The sequence below is a fragment of the Stylophora pistillata genome, chromosome 11, assembly GCF_964205215.1.
Source record: "Stylophora pistillata chromosome 11, jaStyPist1.2, whole genome shotgun sequence".
In the NCBI taxonomy this organism is placed as follows: domain Eukaryota; kingdom Metazoa; phylum Cnidaria; class Anthozoa; order Scleractinia; family Pocilloporidae; genus Stylophora; species Stylophora pistillata.
In genome coordinates this window covers 23,041,980-23,067,394 of record NC_142529.1, presented here as the reverse complement: position 1 = coordinate 23,067,394, position 25,415 = coordinate 23,041,980, and the positions used below count along the sequence as shown (strand labels likewise).

The 25,415-nt window shown below is 37.1% G+C and overlaps 1 protein-coding gene across 4 annotated transcripts in view; it reads right to left on the bottom strand.

The window, feature by feature from the left end:
* The window catches only part of LOC111336697 (uncharacterized), a 78,292-nt gene that overhangs the window by 14,549 nt on the left and 38,328 nt on the right, over positions 1-25,415 (bottom strand). For all 4 annotated transcript variants that reach the window (XM_088738029.1, XM_088738028.1, XM_088738030.1 and 1 more), the window contains 16 exons: positions 24,250-24,549; positions 23,375-23,695; positions 21,630-21,697; positions 20,531-20,759; positions 19,889-20,203; positions 18,226-18,540; positions 16,488-16,802; positions 15,219-15,533; positions 11,999-12,313; positions 11,444-11,758; positions 10,076-10,390; positions 7,954-8,268; positions 4,962-5,276; positions 3,607-3,915; positions 2,662-2,952; positions 2,094-2,384 (listed from right to left, as the gene is read on the bottom strand). In XM_088738029.1, coding sequence (XP_088594155.1) covers positions 2,094-2,384; positions 2,662-2,952; positions 3,607-3,915; positions 4,962-5,276; positions 7,954-8,268; positions 10,076-10,390; positions 11,444-11,758; positions 11,999-12,313; positions 15,219-15,533; positions 16,488-16,802; positions 18,226-18,540; positions 19,889-20,203; positions 20,531-20,759; positions 21,630-21,697; positions 23,375-23,695; positions 24,250-24,549 — 4,644 coding nt within the window. The remainder of the gene's footprint in view (positions 1-2,093; positions 2,385-2,661; positions 2,953-3,606; positions 3,916-4,961; positions 5,277-7,953; positions 8,269-10,075; positions 10,391-11,443; positions 11,759-11,998; positions 12,314-15,218; positions 15,534-16,487; positions 16,803-18,225; positions 18,541-19,888; positions 20,204-20,530; positions 20,760-21,629; positions 21,698-23,374; positions 23,696-24,249; positions 24,550-25,415) is intronic.

The following is a 25,415-nucleotide window of genomic DNA, read 5'->3' as shown; positions in this document are numbered from 1 at the left end:
ACGTTGGTTCAATAAAAGGTATGATATACAAAATGTACCAAGATATAAACATACATGCATGTATATATAGGTTTATCATAAAATTTTTTATTCAGACTAAGTTTTGGTAATTCTTAACATAAACTAGCAGTCAGTTGTGTTAATTGCTAAGTGTCAATAATAGATTTGTTTTCTAACCTCAAAGGCCTCTTGGATTCCATAATCGTAAAATAATCGATTCCAAAATCGTAAAATAATCGATGCAAAATGTCTCATGTCCACAGATGTGCCAAAATCATAAGACATAAACATAACCATAAACAAGGGAACGCTTTGGAATGTGCACATCCATTCGTAGGCGAGAATTCCAACGCACCATAGTCGCTTCCTTCGCTTGTACAATGTTTCTTCGTTGAGACGCACCTGGCTCTTTTGGCAACGCTGCTAGTTTAGAGAAGCCAAGGACTCACGTCAGGGTTTCGAGTCTTTGTATCCTCGATAACTTTAGGCCATAAATCGTTTACTTGTAGTACGTTCGATTCTTCTCGATGACTTCTACATAGAGTGAGTTCACATTATTATTCATAACATCTTCTAAACATGGATCCAAGGTTAAGCATCGTCCAAACGCAGAATACCGGTCGAAGAAGTCGTCAACTCTTGCACGCTTCTATCGAGACTGCAATCGGGCAAGCCAGCGGATTCTATTTATTAGCCAATGAAAATTCCCAAAATATCCACATGATCACACTCGTGATCGGAAACAAAGAAAATTCCATTTGGCACTCAGCTTTGAACGGAACTTTTCATCGGTTGATCGCTCGTGCTCGTGTTTTGCTTAATTAATACAACGTCTCTAAAGATGGGCTTTACTGTTGTTCAATGGGAAAACGAGAACAGCGTGAGTGGTACAAATGGAGAGCAAGTCGTTGGCGCCGTGGAGTTAGAAGAAGGGACAACAGTTCTCATATTGATTGGCCGTACAAGGGTCAAACGGCCATTTATAAAGCTTCGATTTAATTTGAAAGTTTGTGGTGAGTACAAATTGTGATATTCGGTACTTGATCAAAACTGAGAATCGAATCGGTCACTTGCATGACACAATTTCTTAAGATTACGCTTTACGATGAAATAAATCTATCAATAAGCTGAAGGTTTCAGGCTTATTTTAGTCACGTTTGACAAGCTGAGAGCCTAGCAAAAAAAGGCAAACAGCTGTTTAGTCTACAGTTAAGGATAACTTCATTACAATTTACTGTTAGTTACAACAAGATTGTAATTCCAAAATTATTTATTCAACTGTAATTAAGCCCTTCAACCCGAGTGTTAAGTGAAAATTGAGTAGAAATCTTTGAATTTCAGTTTGCAGAATCAACAAAAACAAACAGTATAACATAAAAGTTAAATGTTGCTTGACAGCTTACATTTGAATGCACACATGAATGCACACATGAATGCAGACATGAAAATGCCATGGAGAGGCCATGAAAATTCAGGGAAAATTTTCATGGTCAATGAATTTTTTACATATTCACAGGATATTCATGGGTCATGATTTCCTACAACCCATTAAAACCTAGTAAATTTTAACACCATGAATTTTTTGACATGAAATTTATGGGTTTTTCAGTACCTTTGAAAAGGCCATGAAATACCATTTTCATGGGTATTTCATGGGTTTCTCAGTACCTTTGAAAAGGTTATGAAACGCCATTTTCATGGGCATTTCATGGCTTTTAGGTCACTTTATACAATGTTTCATGAGTCGCGAATATGCAAATTTTCACAGTTTTTTATGGGATTTTTCATGTCTTTCAGGGCACTGAGACCACGAAAAAGCCATTGATTTAACCACGAAAATCCTATGAAAAATCTGTGAATTTCCCATGAATAAATTCACAAGACTTTCATGGGTTTTGATTTCATAGTGTAGTGCCGTCTTTTATTCGTTTCTGAAGAAAATTGCTGCCTCGCAACCGCCTTGAATGGCTAATGACCAACTTACTAGGTAGATGATTACTTCTACATCAATAATTCGTTTCATTGTTTTAATGTTACTGTAACTTGACAGGTTTACGCTTACATTTACCACTTGAACCAGCTAAATTCCTCACCTTCGGTTGTAGCAAATTTAGGGTCACTTGGTGGACCCCTTCCCTTCACAGTTGCAGCCAAAATTTGGATTGTATATTTAGTAGATTGCTTGAGTCCTCTAACAACTGTTTTCAGTGCATCTCTCGGCTCGTTCTGTTCTGATGGCTTTCCTTCGCTGGAATAGTTGTAGAGTATGATGTACTTCGTAATGATACCATGCCTAAACTTTTCAGGAACCGGCCCCCATTCTACCTCGATACTACTGCTGTCCTTTGTCGTTACATTAACTGATTGAGGAGGTTTCTCTGGTTCTGAAACAAGTTAAGGTTAATCATTGCTTATCATTTTTAGTTTTGAATGACACGGCAAATGTTCCACAACGTAGCTGAGAGCGTCCATGAAGTTGACCTTTTACGAATGAAAAATGAAATTCATATGATTTCACAGAAGACGAGGGACGCGTGAAATAAAATTTTGTTGCAGTTCACCCTCTTTTTGCAAAGTGTCCTACATTTCAGTATATAACTCTGCCAACCACAAGGATAGAAAAAAAAAAAAAAAAAAACAATCAAAGTGATTTTTACTCACTGTCCTCGTCTGTTCTCTGCATAATGGGTTCACTTAGTGGCCCATTTCCAACTCTGGTAGTAGCTAGGACCTCTATTCGGTACATTGTATACTTTTCAAGTTCCACCAATTCAGCAGATTTTGAAGTAACTTTTATTTTCTTGAAATTTTCTTCTGTTAACTTTCTGTACATGACAGTATAGCTGATAATGTCACCATGTTGCTGGTCTTCAGGCACATCATCCCATGTAACACTGATGCTGGTTGAATTATTAAACTGACCTTCTACCCTCTGCGGAGGACCACTAGGCCCTAGGTGAAGAGAAGGAAACAAGGAATACGATTTTAAAATTTCAATAATCTATTGATTCTAAATTTACTTGAAGTGAAAGCAAGAAATAGAAATATAACTGAGTAGGCATGTTCTCTCGTCCAATCCCAACTCTACCTAAACGCCAATCTGTAAAGAGATAGGAGCTACACAGAAAACATACCGTCATAAAATCGGGCGATAAGTTCATTAAGACTTTGGTATAGAGGATTGTCACATTTGGTAGAGTATTTATATTTCAATCCTCCTACTTTGAAAACAGAACAAAAAGTAAGATAAAAAAATGGAAAAAAGGATAAACCGTACAAATCAGATTTTCTGTTTTCGGTGAAAGAGGCGTGTAAGAAATAAGGAAACGCGCGAAAAGCGAGGGGCGTAATGCCGAGTTATCTATTGCTAATCTTGTGTTCAACTCAAATATCCAACTTTTGGATATTTGAAACGTTTTCCAGCTCCGCAACAGTTAGCACATTTCTTCTCCATGTTAGGTGACTCTGAATATAACCAGATAACCGGGGTTGAATGAGCCATTCAGAACACTAGAAATACAATATTCGCAGTTGATAATTTAATGACAGAAATTTATCATAATGGGTGTACTTTTAAAGGTCGCATAATAGTAAATAAAGACTTACTGTCTTCGTTTGTTCTTAATTTCTCTGGGCTGCTGTAAATCCCGTCGCCCACCCTTGTCGAGGCTAAGACACTGATGTTGTAGTACATATCTTTAGTTAGGCCCGTCAAGTTTACGAACATTTTAGGAGCGTTAACTAATGTAGAGTTGATACGTCCGCCAGATCCATTTTCATGGATCGCCTGATAGCTGACGTTATAAGAAATAATGATGCCATTCTGTTCATCAAGCAAAACCGCATCCCACTCGACAAATATGCTTGTTGAAGTTGTGTTGACTAAACTCAAATTTCTAGGGGCACTACTGGGTTCTGAAATAAATGAAGAGGAGAAATGTCGAAAAATACCTCAAAAAATGCTAGAGGAGATTTGAGTTCATTAAATTTTAATTAAGGAGAGGGAAACCTTCAGATAATATCTAGACACCGTGCGGAATCCCTTTTGAGGACTATCATGAAGGAAGGTGAAATGATGGTTAAGATGGCGAAGGTTTAGAGATTTGGATGATTGGTAACTTTCCAAGGCTTACGATTGATTTAAACTTGGCTTGAACATTTTGCAAGGAACTCTCACACCTCAATTCAACTTTTCGAACTATCAATCATTGAACATGAATGGCAATTTAGCAAAGGACATTTCACCAGGTGGCTCTTCTTGTCCACTGTTTCCAGGTCGAATTAGAATTTGAAATGTAGGTTTCTATGGAAATAGGGAAATCAAAGGAGCTGGAGAAATAACCCTCGGAGCAGGGGCAAAAGCCAGCAATCAACCCAACTCACATGCGACGTTAGCGGTCCGTTTCAAAGTCATATTTTATAATCAAAATCGAGAAGCAGATTTTTTTAGTCACCCTTGTTAGTCCGGTTTGTTTCTTTAGCTCAGGAATTTATTGTCTAATTTTAAAAACTTTAGAAACCACGATCTAGAAGGAAACAGAACAGCTTTACGGGTCCTTTAAGGAACCGGGACTTGCTGTCGTTCAGTGCCTCCGTTTCGATCATCAAAAAGGACAGGATCCCATGAAACGGAGACACTCTTAGAAGTTGCAGCAGTAGCTGACACAGTCTCAGGTGAGCATTAACCATAATACTCTTAATGAAAAGTTAAAGCACATTTGCTCAATGTGAGACGTATTTAAGCATGAATTTTGAACGTCAGAGATGATAAAAAGGGACGTCCCTTTTCCGCGTGCAACCAAGGAAATAGGCGACCTCTGCACGAGGGCTAATTTTTACATTTTAAAAACCAATAGTCTCGTGGAACACTAGATGCGTCCTACCTCGTTTACATCATTCATCTCTTTTTGGGATATTCTTCCTTTCACCCATTAATAATGCATGAGAAAAGTTAAACTTACTGTCTTCCAGTGTCTCCACAACCCGGGGACCACTTTCTTGTCCATTTCCAATTACAGTAAATGCCAACACCCTGATGCTGTAGTTTGTGAACTCATTCAGATTATCTAAAATCACTGTTTGGTTCTCATTCTGATCTTCATTGGTGATATTGCGGAACATGGAGATCACGTGACCACTTGGTAAGGTTTGATAATTTACTTTATATCCTTTGATAATTCCATTTCGATCATCGAAAAGGACAGGATCCCACGAAACGGAGATATTCTTAGAAGAAACTGCACTAGCTGACACAGCCTCAGGTGGGCGGTTGGGTTCTAAATGAAAATTTAAGATGTCAGGAAAGCCAATGTCTATTTACGAGTAAAAATTGAGGTGAAACAATACATTCTTACACACTTTAGATAAAATACTCTCATTAAATTATGCTGGATACAAGAGACGATATTTCATGACCGCGCAAGAACTAGCTATACGAGAACTAGGAAGTTGTCTTAAGGAGGCTCGAAAGGGTTTTTTCGACCGCGCGGAGAATGACTTCCAAGATACACGCAAGCAAATTACTCGCGAGAGAAATCAGCGATGGCGCGCGCGTTCAGATGCGCGGCCGAGTTGTAAACAAACATGGCCGCCATGAGCGTTTCAAAATTGCCGTGTACCTCTATTGTTTCCAGCGGAATTGGCTGTTTGAGAAACAAAAATGGAAAGTTTACTTCTTGAAAGTAGTTAGGAAAATGTTTGGATGGCAGGACTTTTGCGGAAAGTGGTCAAAAAAAGTTTATTTAACGAGCTAAAGGAGGAAGGTGAAGTCAACACCCCATCAATAAAGTCGCGACGAGTGTATTCAGTACGTCTTACTTTGTTCCGCGAAAAATTTTAAGTGGATACCTCTGAGTGCTATGATTTGTTTCGCATTGAATTTGATTCCTAATAAAATGAAATGACCGAGAACTTTCCTAAACAACTCACCGGAAGATGGAAAGGAAAATGAAATCATTGTTGGATCCAGGATGGTAAACATCGACAGTATGTTTTATGAACGGAAATGGAGAAGTGTAAATGTTGCCATTAAAAAAACAAACAAACATAATATTCAGTAAACAAGAGATCGTAAAAATGTACATGAGACTATAATTTTAATTCAATCAGAAACGGTAAAATTAAAATGAAATATTCATCTTAAACTTGTGAGAAAGATTGTCGATATTTCACTCGATAAACTGTAAATTACAACTACGAAAATGCAAACTCGCATTTGTTAAGAAAGCATTGCAAAATTTGTTTTGTTTTCCATCTAAAACGGAATAATGAAAGTTCATGGCCATGACAGTGGCAAAGAGAAAAAAAGGAAAATGAAGCCAAGGCTTGTTCATACCTCTAGTACCTTGAAAAACATAGAAATTCGCGAAATCTGTGACGACCAACAAATTACTGTTGTATATGAAACCCTGATTTCCGCTTAGTTTGACGCTCATGACAATCTGGAAGACGTCAAAGCAAATTCTTTTAACTCCAAATTGTTTTCACTCCTCCACTTCAAATTGCACACAAACAATTATACGGTCAATCATGGTAAATGTGCATCGCCGAATGAGGCCTTCGATCAAGCCATCTATTTGGATCAACAACAGGATACCATCTAGATGTCCGATGGAAAGCTTCATCTATCGACAAGCATGGTCCAGAAGCTGGCAGAGGCTGGTTTGTCTCATGTTACACTACAATCTCTGTACGAGAAACTCAACATTAACGGCCTCAATGTTGTACTGGCATTGGCGCCACCTTCAAAATGACCTTGTTATCATGTATCGAATTCCGCAAGAGAATTCTCTCCGGAATGTTCTTACATTTCCAACTGTCGTAACGGTGAGCAGTCTGAGTCTCAAATGATGACTTATTTTTCAGGAATGTGTAAAATCACGAAACAATGTGAATCCATCTTCAGGATGTACGATCTTTTCCGCGCTGAGGGCATCCACCGACTAATCGCGCGGACACGGACTCATCCTCGCGAAAATGAGCCCTGGAGTCAGCGGTATCGTTTAAAGCGCGTGACCGGATATAAAAGTGTGAGCTGAAATTGTAAAAACCGGAAATAAAGCTTGCTAAATTGATGAACTAATATCTCGAAAGTTAGTTCGGTGACCTACCCTGATTTTTTGTGTACAAATTATTTTCATCATTACGCATTCCTGAAGAAAATTTTAAAAAAAAAATTATCTAGTGGAAATTTTTTTACATTTTAAAACAGCAATTTCCTATATAATTCAAGTTCTACTAGTTAGTTTTTTTTTATACCACGTATACAGATAGAGAATGTGATGATGTTAAATGAATTTGAAAAAAAACACTGGGTCACCGACTTGGTTTTTGAGATATCTTTCAAAAACTGAGTTTTAGGTCTTTCAGCACTACTGTACTGTTGCCATGGCAACAGATGATGCCTGACGAGCCCCCTCAAAAGATTGCCCTAACATAGTGTTAAGGATATGTCAAGTCATTATCCCGATAATAAGTTTGACAGTCCTGATATCTTTTACTGATTGGCACTTGCTGTTAATTGTAGAAAACCCTTTCGAGCCTCCTTAAGAGCTGATAGCACCAAGACGGTAAGATAATTAGCATCTACTACAGGATATGAAGTGTTTTGTTTAGTATACAGATTGCGGGTGGAATCTTAAATTAAAATAATCTCTTGATTACTTTAAAAAACATCGAATGCATATATCATATTTATACATAGTTAGCCTTCAAAAAAAGAATCAAACACTTGTTCTTTAAAAAGTAATTTTTCCCTCCAAAGAAAAAAGTTATATGCAACCACAATAATGGTACGAAAGTAAATTTCGTGATGAAAACTGATGAAACATTGCGTGATGGCTAAAAGCTTAATCCTCTTCAAATCGAGTAAAACAATAAATTTGCCTCTAATGCATGTAGAACATCAACAACAAAAATAAATGAATAAATGACTAAATCTTAGTCATAGCTTACTGTCTTCCCGTGTCTGAACAACCTGGGCACCACTTCCTAGTCCATTTCCAATTACAGTAAATGCTAACACACTGATACTGTAATTTGTGAACTCATTCAGATTTTCTAAAATCACCGTTTGTTTGTCATCCTGTTTATCGCTGGTGATGTTGTGGAACTTGTAGATCATGTCACCACCTGGTAAGGCTTGATAATTTACTCTATATCCTTTGATAATTCCATTTCGATCATCAGTAATGACAGGATCCCATGAAACAGAGATACTCTGAGAAGATGCTGCAATAGCTGTCACAGCCTCAGGTGAGCTGGTGGGTTCTAAAAGACAAATAATGATGTCAAGGGAATCATTCATTAAGGGAAAACAACATACTCCCACTCACTTTACATACCTTACTACCATAGAATCATTGAAAAGATCCTGGGTACCTGTACCTGACATTTTATGACCGCACGAGAAACTCGAATGTTATCTTGAGTGTTGAAAATACTTACACGGCAACATAACTTCGTATCCACAGGTACACATATAAAGTGTTGTTCTTTATTCTACAAATATCAGTTGGATATTTTGAGAATAAGCATTTTTTAACGTCGCGAATTTTCTTCTTTGAACAAGGTTTCATTCTGTTCCGTCCTTTGTGTCTATTGTAAATTTTTCATTGTAACATTAAAAAGAGATCGGCCTCCAAGAAAATGATATGCATTTATGAAGATGGCAAAGTAACTTTGTCAGACCGCGGTGGGAGAATGGATTTTATGATACAGCTGTTAATTTTTTCTTGTTAATACCGCACAACGATACTACTGAACATGGAATGTTTCACCTTGCTACTTCAGTGGTGCACTTAGTTGATGACCTCCAAGTCAGACAACGAGCACGCATGTAAGGCAATAATTACTTGTATGACAATATGAACATGCTTTCATGTTTTCATGAACATGTTTTCCTAACACTTTCAAATTTTTTTAACGTATTTTTTGCTCGTTACCCGAACGCGATCTGTAGTAGTCTCTAGGAACACTCGTGAGCGCAGGATTCGGTCATAGCTTCATTGTCTGCACTTTCTATCGCATAGTCTTTCAAATATACACCTAACGGTTAGTAAGCAAGCATTAGAGAGATTTAGCACCGCGTTTACATGAAACATGAACGGCAACAAGGACCTCGTAACCTTGTTTTTTCCGCCATCTCTCACGTTGGCCGGTAGGGCTTTACCGCCGGTTTCTACGTGAAAGCAATCTGTTTCGCGTTTTCTGTGTATGTAAGATGTTCTTCACTTGTTCTCTTATAGAATAGAAGTTAATTGCCGGAAACTGGGAACCAAAAATATTATTTTTAAGACCTATAAGGGCGCCTTCCAATCCACCATGACGCGAGCTTACACAAAGCTAAAACAGCAAGGTTCACCCTATTTTTACGTGAAACGTGAAAGGACAAGCTGACGTTTGCCGTTTCACGTAAACGCCTTCGTAAATCTCTCAACCGTGAGAGGATCCATACGTACCCGCTGCATTTACATTGTAGTATCAGTCATAATTCTCTTATTAAAAGGTTGACGTATAGTTCGTCAATGTAAACGGTATTCCAGTTGTCAAGCAGCTACTAACAGATCAATATATTTGCGTCAGAGTAGCTATCACATTTCTGAACACTGTTACACATCCCTACGAAAGCAAATGATCTCGAGTAGCACTACATGCTTTCTAAATGGTTTACACCTTCCCTCTCGTTTTGGGATATTTGTCTTTTCATTAGTTACCACAAATGATAACCCAAAGAAAAAGTTAAACTTACTCTCTTCCAGTGTCTCCACAACCCGGGCACCACTTTCTAGTCCATTTCTAATTACAGTAAATGCTAACACTCAGATGCTGTAGTTTGTGAACTCATTCTGATTTTCTAAAATCACTGTCTGTTTGTCATTCTGTTCTTCACTAGTGATATTGTCTTTCCATCTCTTACTACCTACCATTAATAACGCATGGGAAAAGTTAAACTTACTGTCTTCCAATGTCTCCACAACCTTCTACCCCATTTATACCATTCTTCTCGTCTTGGGACATCTGTCTTTCCATATCTTACCACCCACCATTAACTACGCAAGAGCAAAGTTAAACTTACTGTCTTCCAATGTCTCCACAACCTGGGCACCACTTTCTGGTCCATTTCCAATTACAGTAAATGCTAACACTCTGATCCTGTACTTTGTGAACTCATTCAGATCATCTAAAACCACTGTTTGATTGTCATTCTGTTCTTCACTAGTGATATTGCGGAACTTGGAGACCATGTCACCACTTGGTAAGGCTTGATAATTTACTTTATATCCTTTGATGATTCCATTTCGATCATCAGCAATGACAGGATCCCATGAAACAGAGATATTCTGAGAAGAAACTGCAGTAGCTGTCAAAGCCCCAGGTGAGCCGTTGGGTTCTAAAAGCAAAATAATGATGTCGTGGGATCCAAAGTCTAACCAAGGGTAGCATCAATTGAGGTGACGCAATACACCCACTTTTACTTGAAATACACTACTCTCGTTAAATAAATGAAAAGATACTAAGTATCTAAAGACGACATTTCATGACCGCGCACCCACAACTTAAATTTTGACCTGAGTGTTCCTAACAATTTTCACAGCAATTTCACTTCGTATCAAAAATCGGATATGTGGTGTGTAGTTAATACTACAGATATCAATTGGATATTCAGAGAAAAATTAGCTAAGGGACGTTACGAACTTTCTCCTTTTGGCAATTTGATTCTTCTCATTTGTTCTCGTTGTTATTATTTTTTTCTTTTCATGTTTAGCTCGTTACCCTCGTGTGATCTTTCGTTATCTTTATGATGCCACTTGAGTGGGGATTCGATCATAGTTTCATCGCCTACAGTTTTCAGTCGCAAAGTCTTTCAAAACTACACCTAACGGTTAGTATTGGCATTGGGCGAGAATCCATACGTGCCCACTGCAAGTACTTCGTAGTATCACCTGAGCTATGATTCTCTCGTTAATAGGATGAAGAATATTTGCTCAATGTGGAAGGTATTTCAGCAGCATGTTTTTCGAGGGGTTGGTGTTGTTTTCCAATTGTCGCTGAAATATGCCTCTCACAAATCAATTCGTTTACGTCAATATTTTTAAACATTCCCACGAAAGCTAAATATTGATCTCTCGGAGCACTAAATGCTTTCTCACTAGTTTACACCATTATTATCCAACTGTGCTTCATAGAGTACAAATAACGCGGGAGACGCTTACAAATATTACACAATATTTGTACTCCAGAAATATCCGCGAAATTCGCCCGCACTGAAAGAACGATTTGGTGTGTTGTATAATAAATCTCTTATTAGACGTTTTGTTGTGTAGTAATACTCAGCGATACTACAGAACAAAACGTCTAACAAGATATATTTCCTCTCGTTTTGGGATCTTTCTCTCTTCATCCATTACTAAAATTAACAACACATAAGTAAAGTTAAACTTACTGTCTTGTAGTGTCTCGACAATCTGGGCACCACTTTCAGGTCCATTTCCAACGTCAGTAAATGCTAACACGCTGATGCTGTAGTTTGTGAACTCATTCAGATTTTCTAAAATAACTGTTTGTTTTTCAGTCTGTTCTTCGCTGGTGATATTGCGGAAATTGGCGACCATTTTACCACTTGGTAAGGCTCGATAATTTACTTTATATCCTTTGATAATTCCATTTCGATCATCAGCAATGACAGGATCCCATGAAACGGAGATATTCTTAGGAGAAACTGCAGTAGCTGCCACAGCCTCAGGGAAGCCTTTGGGTTCTAAAGCAAAATAATGAGGTCATGAGATCCAAAGTCTATTTACGTGTAATTTTGATTAAGTTGAAATAATATACCCCTACTCACTTCAAATACATTGCTAAACGATCTAGCGGTGTTTAATGATCTCATGGACCGCTACATGCTTCTACCCCATTTATACCATTCTTCTCGTCTTGGGATATTTGTCTTTCCATATCTTACTACCCACCATTAACTACGCAAGAGCAAAGTTAAACTTACTGTCTTCCAATGTCTCCACAACCTGGGCACCACTTTCTAGTCCATTTCCAATTACAGTAAATGCTAACACTCTGATGCTGTAGTTTGTAAATTCATTCAGATTATCTAAAATGAATGTTTGTTTTTCATTCTGTTGTTCACTTGTGATATTGCGGAACTTGGAGACCATGTCACCACTTGGTAAGGCTTGATAATTTACTTTATATCCTTGGATGATTCCATTTCGATCCTCAGCAACGACAGGATCCCATGAAACAGAGATATTCTTAGAAGAAACTGCAGTGGCTGTCACAGCCTCAGGTGAGCGGTTGGGTTCTAAATACAAAACAATGGTGTAATGGGATCCAAAGTCTATTTAAAGGTAACATTAGTTGAGTTAAAACAATGTACCCCACTAAGTTTAAATACACTACTTTTTAAAACACCATCAAAACGATGTTGACAACCTACATGCATAAGACATTCCATGGCAGCGTGGGAGAACTCGAATTTTATCGTGAGTGTTGATAACACTTACACACAAGAGAAATTCGTATGCGCAAGCGTACATGTAGGGTGCTGCTAATTCTACAGATATCAATTGGATGATCAGAGAAATAGCAATTGAGAAACGTTGCAGATTTTCTTTTTTTGGCAAGGTCCGATATTGAGGGGAAATAAAATAATTGATCATGCTTAGCGTGCGTATATCAATATTTCATAAATGGAGTGGGGGGTGCGGGGGGTAGGCAGGGTTTCCCAAACGCGATGAAACTCGAGTTTAAAATAGTATCAAAAGATGGCCTAATTTATGAACAATAAACAAAAAATCAGAGAGACCACGTAAATAGTCAGTTTTTTTTGGTTTGTTTCATTAGCACAAGTACATAGTTGTTATTCAGTGTTAGGAAAGGTGTTGTGTTTTTTCACACCTTAGGCTTTTTAACTAGCGGCAGTCAAACTTTGCATCAGCGTCCTCATTTGCAATTTTGAGAAATAGAAGAAGGAGCTACGGAAAGGTATTTCTGGTTTCGAACGCCCAAAAATGCAAAGAGGTAGTTTCTTTGCCCGAAGGTTCAAAGCCTAAAAGTACTCACTACAAAGATAAGTGGGTTGTTTTCGAATTTGGCAAGCTGTGCGCGAGAAGAATTCCTCTACTTGAGCCGGGGAGTATGTAACGTTCTGTTTAAGGATTATGATTTTCACCACGTGAAAAGTCTTGGAGAAGGGTTGGAAGACCTGGAAAGCTTTTCTCTAAACTTCTGGCTCACAAAGTTTGACCAGGAAGTGACTGGTAAGACGGGTGGTCGGTATCCGCCTCGTTCGTTGTATGGAATTGTTTGTGGAAGCTAATAAACATTTGTTCAAGTACTGCATTCTTTCGCAAATTGATTTCTAAACACACGGATATCCTAACACGTGTATTGGATATCTAATCACGCGTGTTTAGATCTGTTCTTTATCGGGTATCCAGGGGCATTCATAGGACCTAAATGAGGCCATCTAATTGGTTTATTACCTCATACATAACTAATGAGTTTTAGAAGTTCTAGTTGCAAGCGGGAAGTTGGAGAGCAAGAGAGAAGCGCAAGAGTTGCTCGACGCGCAGCTTAGAGAAATTCCAGCTTGTTGAGTGCTCTTCAACGTCCGAACTGCTTCTATAACTCGATATATGCACAGCTGCAGCATGAAACAATTGTTTTATACCAAGTACGCAGACACAAGTTGTGCACGAAGAAAAATAGTAAATTAAAACTGTGTCGCATTTACCAGAGAATCGTGTTCTATCTGAAAACTATGAATAACTGACGAAGCAAAAATGAATATGTAAGACCAAATCTTTACTTCAAGAATTGTAAATTTTCTGCTAAGAGGCGAAAACGAACGAATTTCTTGTTTCAGATACGAAACCTCGTAGAAGATTCAGAATCCTTGAATCGTTTACTACAATTGACGGAAAGAAAATTGGGTAGGTTTTTGTTCAAAAATTTTAAACATTCTGAAACTGCACGTTTATTGAAAAATAAGATACTTTTAGGAAATATCAACAATTTAAAATGATACCAACCGTTCGAAAAACGAAGCAAAAATGTCAGAAATTTCTTGCATTTACGAAACCCGTGTAGTAGATTTACCATCCTTAAATTGTTGTTTGCTAGAATTTGCGACCAGAAATTGCGTACTTTTGTCTTGAAACTTGTACGATTTCAAAATAAAACCTTCTATTGCGAATTATTGTTTTAGTCGTAATTCGCATGGCGTTTGGGAATGAAGTATCCTCAACTCCAAAACTAATTTCGTTGCTTTGAAGAGCTACATGTTCCTGGTTTTCGAACGAGTATTACTTAGCATATTTTCTTTCTTAATCAGTATTGAAGGGAAAAACAATCTTGAAAGTGTTGAAACCTTGCAGCTAGACTCCACAAGAACTTCTCAGTAACAAGACGTCAGCCGGCAACTCTATGAACCATCCATACCATTTTCATAAACAATACGCCAATCAAAGCGCGCGTTGACATGTAGCTTTGTTCTAAACAGGAATAAAGATGGCAAAGTAACTGTGCTAACTGTGGTGGGAGACTGGATTGTAAAATAAATTTATCATATTGTTAACTTTTTATTTTTCATGTCCCAGCACAATGCTGCTTAACATGGGATGTTTCATCTTGCTACTCTACTAATCCACATAGCTTGTATCACCTCCGGGCCAGACAACGAGCACCCGTGCAAAGCGCAATTCGCTTGTGTGGCAATATAAACATGCAATGTTTTCTTTGTACTCTTAGACTCCTCAAGTTTCTTCGCTTCACATTTTTTCGTACTTTTGCTCGTAACCCTCACGCGACCTGTTGCAATCTATGGTCCCATGTAAGAGTAGGATTCGGTCATAGCTTCATCCCTTACACTTGCTATTCCCATAGTCTTTTAAAAATACACCAAACAGTTGGTGCTAGCATAAGGTGAGGATCTGTGCCCACTCTTAGTACATTCTAGAAACAGTCCTAACACTCTTGATGGAAGGTTGATGCATATTTGAAAGGTATTTCCGAAAGTTTTTCGAAGGCAGGGGTCAGTTTCCTGCATTTCCATGAAGCAGCCATTTTGAAACATTTTTTACACAAATGATATCATCGAACACTGATTGCTTTCTACCTCGTTTACACTATTCCTCTCGTTTTGGGATATTTATCCTTTAATCTTTTTTTTACCATTAATAACGCATGAGAAAAAATAAACTTACTGTCTTGTAGTGTCTCGACAACCTGGGCACCACTTTCTGGTCCATTTCCAATTACAGTAAATGCTAACACCCTGATGCTGTAGTTTGTGAACTCGTTCAGATTATCTAATATCACTGTTTGCTTCTCACTTTGTTCTTCACTGGTGATATTGCGGAACTTGGAGACTATGTCACCACTTGGTAAGGCTTGATAATTTACTTTATATCCTTTGATGATTCCATTTCGATTATCAGAAGGGACAGGATCCCATGAAACGGAGATATTCTTAGAAGACGTTGCAGTAGCTGCCATAATCTCGGGTGAGCGGTTGGGTTCTAAATGCAAAATAATCACATCATGTGATTCAATGTCTATTTACGGGTAACGTTGATTGAGGTGAAACAATATACCCACTTTATTTAAACACACTTCTGTAATTTTATGATTGAGGCGATGATGGGTACCTATAGACGATATTTCATGACTGCGCAACTCGAATTTTATCTTGAGTGTTAGCAACACTTACTAACACAAGAGGACAATGAGTGTGTTGTTAACTCTAGAGATATCAACTGGGTATCCATAGAAAAATCAAATGAGGAATTAATTTTCTTCTTTTGGTAAGGTTGATTCTCTTCATTCGTATCCAATGTTATTACTCCATTGCGGTCTTAAAGGAGAACTGCACTCCACCAAAAGGAAATACGTTTATGAAGATGGCAAGGCAATTGTGGCAGATTGTGGTAGGAGACTGGGTTCTAAAATTAAAATCATCACGCTGTTAACGTTTTATTTTTCATTTCCTACCACAATGCTGCGAAACAGGATGTTTCATATTCCTTCTTTAACAAAAAACACACCTAACGGCTAATACTAGTATGGAGTGATAATCCATACGTGCCTACTGCAATTAAATAAGCCTATAATACTCTTCATAATAAGTGAAGGGTGTAGTCTGATCGTCCGGGTGAGTGTAGTCCTGAGAAGGACTGTTGTCGGTGGTAGTGACTGACGTTTCGACAACCTGTGCGGAAGTCATCATCAGAGTCAAGTGAATGATTGTTGTCAGTAGAACAATAAGTCGAAAGAAATTAGCTCGATGTGAAAGGTATTGTAGCATGGTTTTCGAAGGTTGATGTTGGTTGTAGATGAAAGCTGCCACTGACAGATTAATTTTTTTGCATCGGAATAAATATTATACATTTAAACATATTCAAACTTTCGTTTTGGGATAATTGCCTTTTCATCTATTACTTCCATTAATAACGCATGAGAAAAGTTAAACTTACTGTCTTCCAATGTCTCCACAACCTGAGCATCACTTTCTGGTCCATTTCCTATTACCGTAAATGCTAACACTCTGATGCTGTAGTTTGTGAACTCATTCAGATCATCTAAAATCACTGTTTGTTTTTCATTCTGTTCTTCACTGGTGATATTGCGGAACTTAGAGACCGTGTCATCACTTGGCAAGGCTCGATAATTTACTTCATATCCTTTGATGATTCCATTTCGATCACCAGCGATAACAGGATCCCATGAAACGGAGATATTCTTAGAAGATGCAGCATTAACTGTAACAGCTTGCGGTCTGCCAGCGGGTTCTAAAGGCAAAAACGCAAAGTTAAAAAGTACATCTTAGGTAAAACATGTCAATAACATTCTTAAGCCTACACCATCACTGTTTCGTGTTATTGTTATCTCAGGAGTTAAAAGGATGGTGCTTGTATGACTATGTCTTCAAGTTTCGTAGAGCCTGTGAACAAGCACTTACCAGAAGTACACGTTCGCATTAAAAAAACAAACAAACAAACAAAACGAGTCTACGAACAGCCCCTCCTTTTCAGCGAAATTTTCCCCGCGAATCGGACTCCTGGAGCTTCCGTATTGCGAAAGTCAAATATAGCTTCCCGTGGCGCGCTTACGCCAATTCTCTTTTCCGTGGATTTTTTTTCGATTCGCATGGCGGATTTCGCCAAAAAGGAGGGACAGGTCGTCTAAGACAAAACAAAAACAAAACAATACAATACAAAACAAACAAACAAACAAAAACAAAACCGCAACACAACACACACAAAAAAAAACACAACACAACACAACACAAAACAAATAAACCAAACCAAAAGGTGCCTAAAGCAAACTAAAATGGAAGGAACATTATCTACTGCACTGTGGTACACAAGGAATTCGATAAAAGAGGCATAAAAGTAAACAAAAACAACAACCACTACATTCGTGAATAGAAAAAACTAACGGATATATTTTCAGAGGATGTAGCCTGCGGTGGGCTACCGAGTTTTAGAGGAAAATTTATGATTTTAAGAAGTAAATCTGAATTTTAGCAACGTTCATAGAGTTATTTCGTCAATCTTGCAAGTCATCGTATTTCCGTGGATTTAGTACGATGGTTGTGTGACCAAGAGCTCAGCTGGAAAGAGCAACTGACCAAAGAAAACTTCCACTGCTTACGAAATCCCCTAGAAGTAATCTACTGTCAGGAGGACATAAGACTATCGCTATCTGGTGCATTTACTTACGACCTCGTAAGAAATATAAGAAAATAAAAACTGAAAAGAATGATACCGGAAAGGTAAAAGACTTTCAGCATTACAAAAGTACCATTTCTAGGTTCATAAATAATAATAATAATAATAATAATAATAATAATAGTAAAGTATTTCTATAGCGCTAGTTTCCTCAAAGTTCAAAAGCGCTTAACAAGAGTGACAATTGTCAAATTAGAAAAACGCTTTCTTAAAAAGAAAAGTTTTGAGTTTGTTTTTAAAAACGGGCACTGAGGAGCTGTTCATGATATCGGACGGCACAGTGTTCCAGAGTGTGGGGGCAGCTACAGAAAAAGATCTTGCACCGTATGTCTTCATGCGACATACGAACATTGTTTTAAAAAGAAATAGATTTTTCACAAGAAAATCGACAATGCTGCCGATATGCTGTGACTGAAGGCAGCAACCAACACACTAAAAGTAACAAGAGCAACAATAGCAGCAAATATGCTGGAACACTTACTGTCTTCCAGTGTCTCCACAACCTGGGCATCACTTTCTCTTCCATTTCCAATTACAGTAAATGCTAACACTCTGATGCTGTAGTTTGTGAATTCATTCAGATTATCTAAAATCACTGTTTGTTGGTCATTCTGTTCTTCACTAGTGATATTGCGGAACTTGGATACAATGTCACTACTCGGTAAGGCTTGATAATTTACTTTATATCCTTTAATGATTCCATTTCGATTTTCGGCGATGACAGGATCCCATGAAACGGAGAGATTTTTGGAAGATGTAGCACTGATTGTGACAGCTTCTGGTGGGCCACCGGGTTCTAAAGGGAAAATAAATAAGAAATTATTTTATCTCTTCGAATATTTAACTGGCTGTGGGAAATTTTGAAACATTCGCATTGTTCTTTTTTCTAAAGACTGGAAATCACACTGGGAAAAAATAAGCATTTCCAAGAAACCAGTGATCACGACTCGTACTAGGAGGGTGTATTGTAAATTTGCTTTAAATTTATTTCCTTTATTTAGAGAAAAAGTATTGTGATCAACCGCAAGTTTTGCAAAGGATCTATAGCAACAAAATGCCAGTCTAACTTGTAGCTATGGTAGGGTTCCACATCGATTCTGTTATCTACTGTTTTCTTTTTATTTTCTGTCTTTTCTATTTTTTCTTTTCTGTTTTTCCTTCCTGTTTTATTTTTTTTAGTTATTATTTTCTCTTTCTCTTATTCTTTATTTCTTTTTTAATCTGTTTATTACGTAGGAGTAAGGACCCGTAAGAGAAAGCTTGAAAATTGCCGCTATGTATTTAATTCCTAATTGACGCCTTCACATTCTTAACCATTTCCAAATGGATTAAGCCATTAGCGCTAACAGCCATATTAACACTTCAGTTGACAAATTTCCATGAGGTTTTCTTTTTTTTTGGCTATTTTTCGATAGCATCGATGAAAAGATTGCACGATGAACTGCGGAGAAGGAAAGCTCATTTCTTTAAAACTCGCCATGCAGTTTTTTTTTTACTTGACAAAAAGATGCCTATGCTACATGAGAATGCCCTAAAAAATTCTATTGCCTTACCACTAGAACCCCCCATTGATCTGACCCTCAACGCATGCTCAAATTAGGCCACCTAGTATCAGTTCCACCCCACAAAATTCTTATTAAAATGGACTTTGTTGAATCAAACTGTTCAACCCTCCTTACAAATGTTGGCTGAAACGTATGATGTCAAAACACTAAAATTCATGATTATCTTCGAACCATCATCCTAAAAGGAAGTAGGGTGATTTAAGAGCCATTTTTCCCACACTTTCTTTCGAAATTTTTTCTTTAGTTTTCATTCGAATCCAAAATTTTAGTACCAAATTGTCCAAAAAGTCTTGTGATAGTCACTTGAACATGCACAAGATTCCATCGGAGTATCATTTGGGAGTCACAGGTAGCTACACTGTGTCTTCCAAGAGTTTATCATTTCAAACTACATCGTAAATGGAGCAACATGTTAGAGGAAAAATTCGTGTATCTTACTGCCATCCAGTGCTTGCACAACCTGGGAAACATGGAACACAAAATGCTTTCAATCTAGTTTACACCGTTGTTTTCGTTTTGGGTTACTTGTCTTTTCATATATTCTTACCATAAATAACGCATGAGCAAAGTTACACTTACTGTCTTCTAGTGTCTCCACAACCTGGGCACCACTTTTTGGCCCATTTCCGACTTCAGTGAATGCTAACACACTAATGCTGTAGTTTGTAAACTCACTCAGAGTCATTAAAACTATTGTTTTTCCTTCACCCTGTTCTCCACTGTTAATATTAAGAGACTCAGTAAGAGTTTCACCATCTGGTAAGGCTTGATAATTCACTCTATATCCTTGGATAATTCCATTTCGATCATCAGCAAGGACAGGATTCCAGTCTACTTTGACTGTTGTAGATGTTACCTCGCTTATTGTGACTTGTTGTGGTGGCCCACTAGGTTCTAAAAGCGGAAAAAAATATCATAAGGTCGCCTACTTTTCACGGGCAGCAAACTAAGGGAGAAAAATTGCTAATCTTTTCAAACAGCATATACATCTGTATTATCATGGTTATTAAAATGGTGTACAGCAAATGTAATTGTCATGGCAAAAAAATCTCTCCGTTGAATCATTATACGTTCGATAATGAAAGAAAAATATTACTGGAAAAAACAAGAGCTGCTAGGAGCCATGAACAATAACTCGCGTTCAATCGTGCAGAAAATAAAAGATTGAACAAACCTCAATAATGATAATAACAAATCAAATGATAATAAAGTTACACTCACTATGTTGATCGGTAGTCTTCTCCAACAAAGCACTTAAATCACTAGCACCTTTACTGTTAAACGCCTGCATAGCAAATTCGTATGTAGTGTGTTCATTTAATGATCCCACTAAAAGCGATGTCATTTCGGCTCCATCGACCGTTTTATTAATCCAGGGAGGAGTGCTGTTAACTCGGTACAAAACGTAGTAGCCCAATATTTCACCTCTAGCTTTGTCCTTACTCAGCATCTGGGTTTTAAAGTTGACAAAAAATTGATTAATTTTATGACGATAATACTTTGCACGTACTATATATACAAGGCGTCCAAGTGTTGTAATACACTCTCGTGACGATTGCATGTACAGTGTACCTAAAGGTTTTTCTTTAATTATTATTTTTCTCTTTTTGTCTAATTCAAAGTTATATCAACAAACACATTACGTGTTTTCTTACGCTTAGTCTACAGTGAATCTCATAGGACATCAAAATGTAATTACAGCTTCAAACTAATAACGCGATACACGAGTCATAGGCAAGGGTATCAACGATGTTCTTGCTGGCTACATCGCATCAACTGTGATCTGTATACGTAGAATGATACACAACAACACGGAATCTAACAGAGGGAGTTGAAAATAACATCGTTGCTGATATTACCGACATCTACAAGAAAGCGACCGTCCCGGCAAGATAACTAAAAGCAGAGTCTTACAAATTGCACACATGCTTTTTGGCCAAGTCTAAAAAATGTCAACTTATAACTGCAAAGAGAATAGTAAATGTTACGCGCATGGTTATCAGAAAAGTGACGAAGAATTCAAAATTAACAGTTTTTGTCTTATCATACGCACTTCTGTCAATGTGAAGTCATTTAAGGTGATCCGTTTACTGATTGCTTTACACGCGTGTACAGGGCAGATTGTAGTTGGAATTTGCACGCACGTTAACGATCCAACCACAGAGAACATGTCTAATTGTGCATAATTATCATCTTTAATGCTGAACAGCTCTGTGAAACTCTTCCTTTCTCCATTAAAAGTGGAGATAAATACGACTTTTCAATATAAAAAAAAAAAAAAAAAAAATATTCGAAGGTATCTGTAACGTCTGGTAACTACCTGCCAGGAAACATTCACTGCAGTCGAATTGACAACAGTCACAACAAAAGACGGAGCCTCACTTGGCACTGTAAAGGTGAATCAAAGAAATACATCTTCTTTAATACCAGTATGTCATTATATATACATGTAACAAATAAGGATTGTTGCAAAATTGTGTTTCCTTGATTTCCTCAGAGAAGTACACTTATCTTACTGTATCTAATGCTTGCTTGCAAAATAATAATAATAATAATAATAATAATAATGATAACGATAACGATAATGATAATGATAATGATAATGATAATGATAATGATAATGATAATGATAATAATTAATAATAATAATAATGATTAATAATAATAATAATAATGCCCGTGGTTGGACAACCGGCTGACGAAGACCGAGGAGAAGACTGCAACGTATGGTCCTTTGAGGTGGGAGATGGCTCGGTAGTATCCAGGATACACCATCAAACAACATAATATCATCATTGATGTCCTGGGCGGATGGTCGAGAGATGTGGACGTGTCTACGATAGAGCTATTCGGAGGCCGGGGAGAGGGGATCCAAGAAAAATGCAGAAAGCTGTCCTTTCGAACACCTTGAACATTTCAAGAACTTTTAAAATTATCACTAGATAGCTAAGGAGCTCACTTATATAACTTTTAGAGATTTTTCGTACCTACGTTTCTTGTATTTATCAGATTAGTAGATATATATATATATATGTATTTTATTATTTAATTTTTGTTTATTTGTTTATTTACGTTTTCAAAGTTTAGGAAGATTCTATTCCTACGCACAGCCTGGGCCACCTTTATCGCCTCAATCTGTGTATGATCTTATGGCAAACATAACATTTTACAACTGATTGATAATAATAATAATAATAATAATAATAATAATAATAATAATAATAATAATAACAATAATAACAATAAGAAGAATAACAATAATAATAATAATAAAGGGCTTCTTTGGTACAAGATACAAAGAAAAATTGCATGCTGAGAATGCAGAAAGCTGTATTAAGTAGCACTCTGAACATTGCAAGAACATTTAAACTGGTTACATAGTAAGAATTTTAAGGACATTATGATTTGGTTTTTATGAGCAGTATTTTATGAACATTTTAAGTTAAGGATATTTTAAGAGCTGAACAGTACATCATGAACTTTAAAAAAAAAAAGAACAAACATCTTAGTATTGTGCCAATTGACACTTTTATCGTTTTATATTGATCATTTAGATTTAAGTAGTATTAGATATTATTATAGTTAATTACAGTCCTGTCATGCAGATAGGCTACGAATTTTCGCCCTATCTTGCTTAGCTCACTAGCATCCAAACATGTATACTGCATAATAATAATAACTGTTTATTCACAATTCAGTTAAGAAGTGAAAAGGAGACAAAAGAGGTTTAATCCCAGCTTTCTAATTTATTTCCTCCTAAAACAACTAAAAAAATATTTACATCTGATAACATTTTCACAGTTAATACCCCCACTCAGACCCACTCAGACTCTTGTTCAATTTGTGGTCCATCCATACAGTCTGGAGATAAATCTCTAACTTTTGGTTTTCTCTCTTGAAATCATATAACTTAATTCAGGAGAGAATCAGTTCATATCACTAATAAAAGAAACAAATACAAGGGAGAACACTGCACAAAATATAACTTGTTCAATTTCCTAAAAAGTATATGTCCCAATCCCCTTGTGGCTCTTTTCATACATGGAAGACATTGTCTGAGCATACCTTCTTCATCCGTGGTAACATCCAGAATGGGGCTGCTGTTACTTCCGCCAATTTTATTTGTTGCAAACACTCTAATATTGTACGTTGTCCAAGGAAAAAGACCTGTGAGAGAGGCAGTTGTGGAGGGACTGGACACCACACAGGTACCATTTGAGAGTGACCCTTGACAAACAACATCATTGAAGTTCTGATTATTTTCACTGATCTCTACTGTGTAGTTCTTAATGTCACTGTTTCCAGAAGAACCAGGAGTCCAGGAGATATTTACAACTCGTGAACCCTTTGAATCAACAGTGATGTTCTGTGGTGGGTCTGGTACCACTGTGGAATTAACAACATCTCAATAAACACAAAAATGTTCAATTTTGATTCACAGTTAATCCATCTTTACCAAATATAGTACACCAAATAAGGTATACCAAATAAGGTACACCAAATAAGGTACACCAATTAAGGTACACCAAAGAAGGTACACCAGAGTGCTGAGCAGTTTTCAAATGTTATACATTTGGCTTAAATGAAATCTGAATAATAAGCTCACACTACTTTGGATAATAATTTTTTCCTCAAGCCATAAGCGCAGTTCATGGATACACAATTGTAACCCTGGATGGGGAGATCTTATGTATTTGCTGTTTCTGATTTTCTTTTTGTTTGTTTGTTTTATATTTGGTCCATTTGAACCAACAACTTTTGAGGGCAAACCATCTTATGAGACAATAGGTTGCCAAAATAATAACTTTAACCATTAAACTCCCAAGATCTGATTTTTAATTCTCCCCTCTAGCTGCTACACTGTTCCTCATAAATTGTTTATGAGAATTGGGTGTTAGATCTTGATAACAACTTCAACCTGATATCATAGTGCACCATACCTTGTATAAGAACTGATGTAGCATTTGAGGAGTTACCAACAGCATTTGTGACAAAGCAGGTGTAAGTTCCCTCATCCTGCTTTGTACTTGATGAGATTATCAGTTGGGATTGACTTTCAGTGAACTGTGTAATAGTCACTGATCCAATGCCACTTTCATTTCTAGCAATGGCATTTCCATCTTTTACCCACTGTACCTCCAACACTGGCGGTGAAGCATTATACTGGCAAGTCAGCTGGATCTGTTTGCTTATTTCAACAAACTTTGGTTCACTGCCACTAATCAAGACATCTGCTCTAACTGGAATCATAATATTGTTCAAGTTAATTACCACACCTGAGAACAGCATTTGATGTTATTAGATGTTTTGGCACATAGTATCACAATATACTTTTACTTTTTGTTGGTAACCATACTTGATGTTGATGAGCCCACAAGGCAAAACACCAAATCAAACCATCTAATGGGCTAATTATCACCCTTCTGTTTAATATTAAATATGCATATCACATAAGAGCCTTTCTGCATTAGTGGACAAAACTAAAATTGTCCCAATAAAATCAAAGGACAAATTTTGTCAAGACAATTAATTTTTGTTTCCTCTGTTGCATGCACATTAAAAATTTCAAAGCTATCAAATTCTGTCAGTGCCTGACCTCCTCCAAAGACCTGCTAGCATAGTTTACCAAAGGATTCCAACTCTAGTTTCCAGGATTTATCCTTCAGAAGTTTTAATTTTTTTTTAAAAATGCCTTTAAAGTGAAGTGATTTCAGTTCAATTACACAATGGTTGTAGCCTTATCACAGTTTTGTTTATGGTTACTCGATTTTGCCTCATTTTTACCTGGGAAGAATTTTGTCCATAGCAGCTTTGAACATTTGTCTACTTTTGCCAAAATCGTTAGAGTCTCAACAAACCATTTGTACTAACAAAATGTTGGTGACGAGAGAAAATTTTTCTAATTAAAATAAACAACTTTTTCGCTTGTGCGGAAAGGCCCTAAGACAAGAAAAGCAAAGCAAATAGAGAAGTAATTTGTGATGAGTCTGGCATTATACTTGCATCAGATTGGCTCATGAGATAGGAAGTTGTTACAGAAAGTTTTAAACATTTCAAAGTGGAATTTTAGCTTTGAGAGTTGTTCTCAGATTCTCAGATGGATACT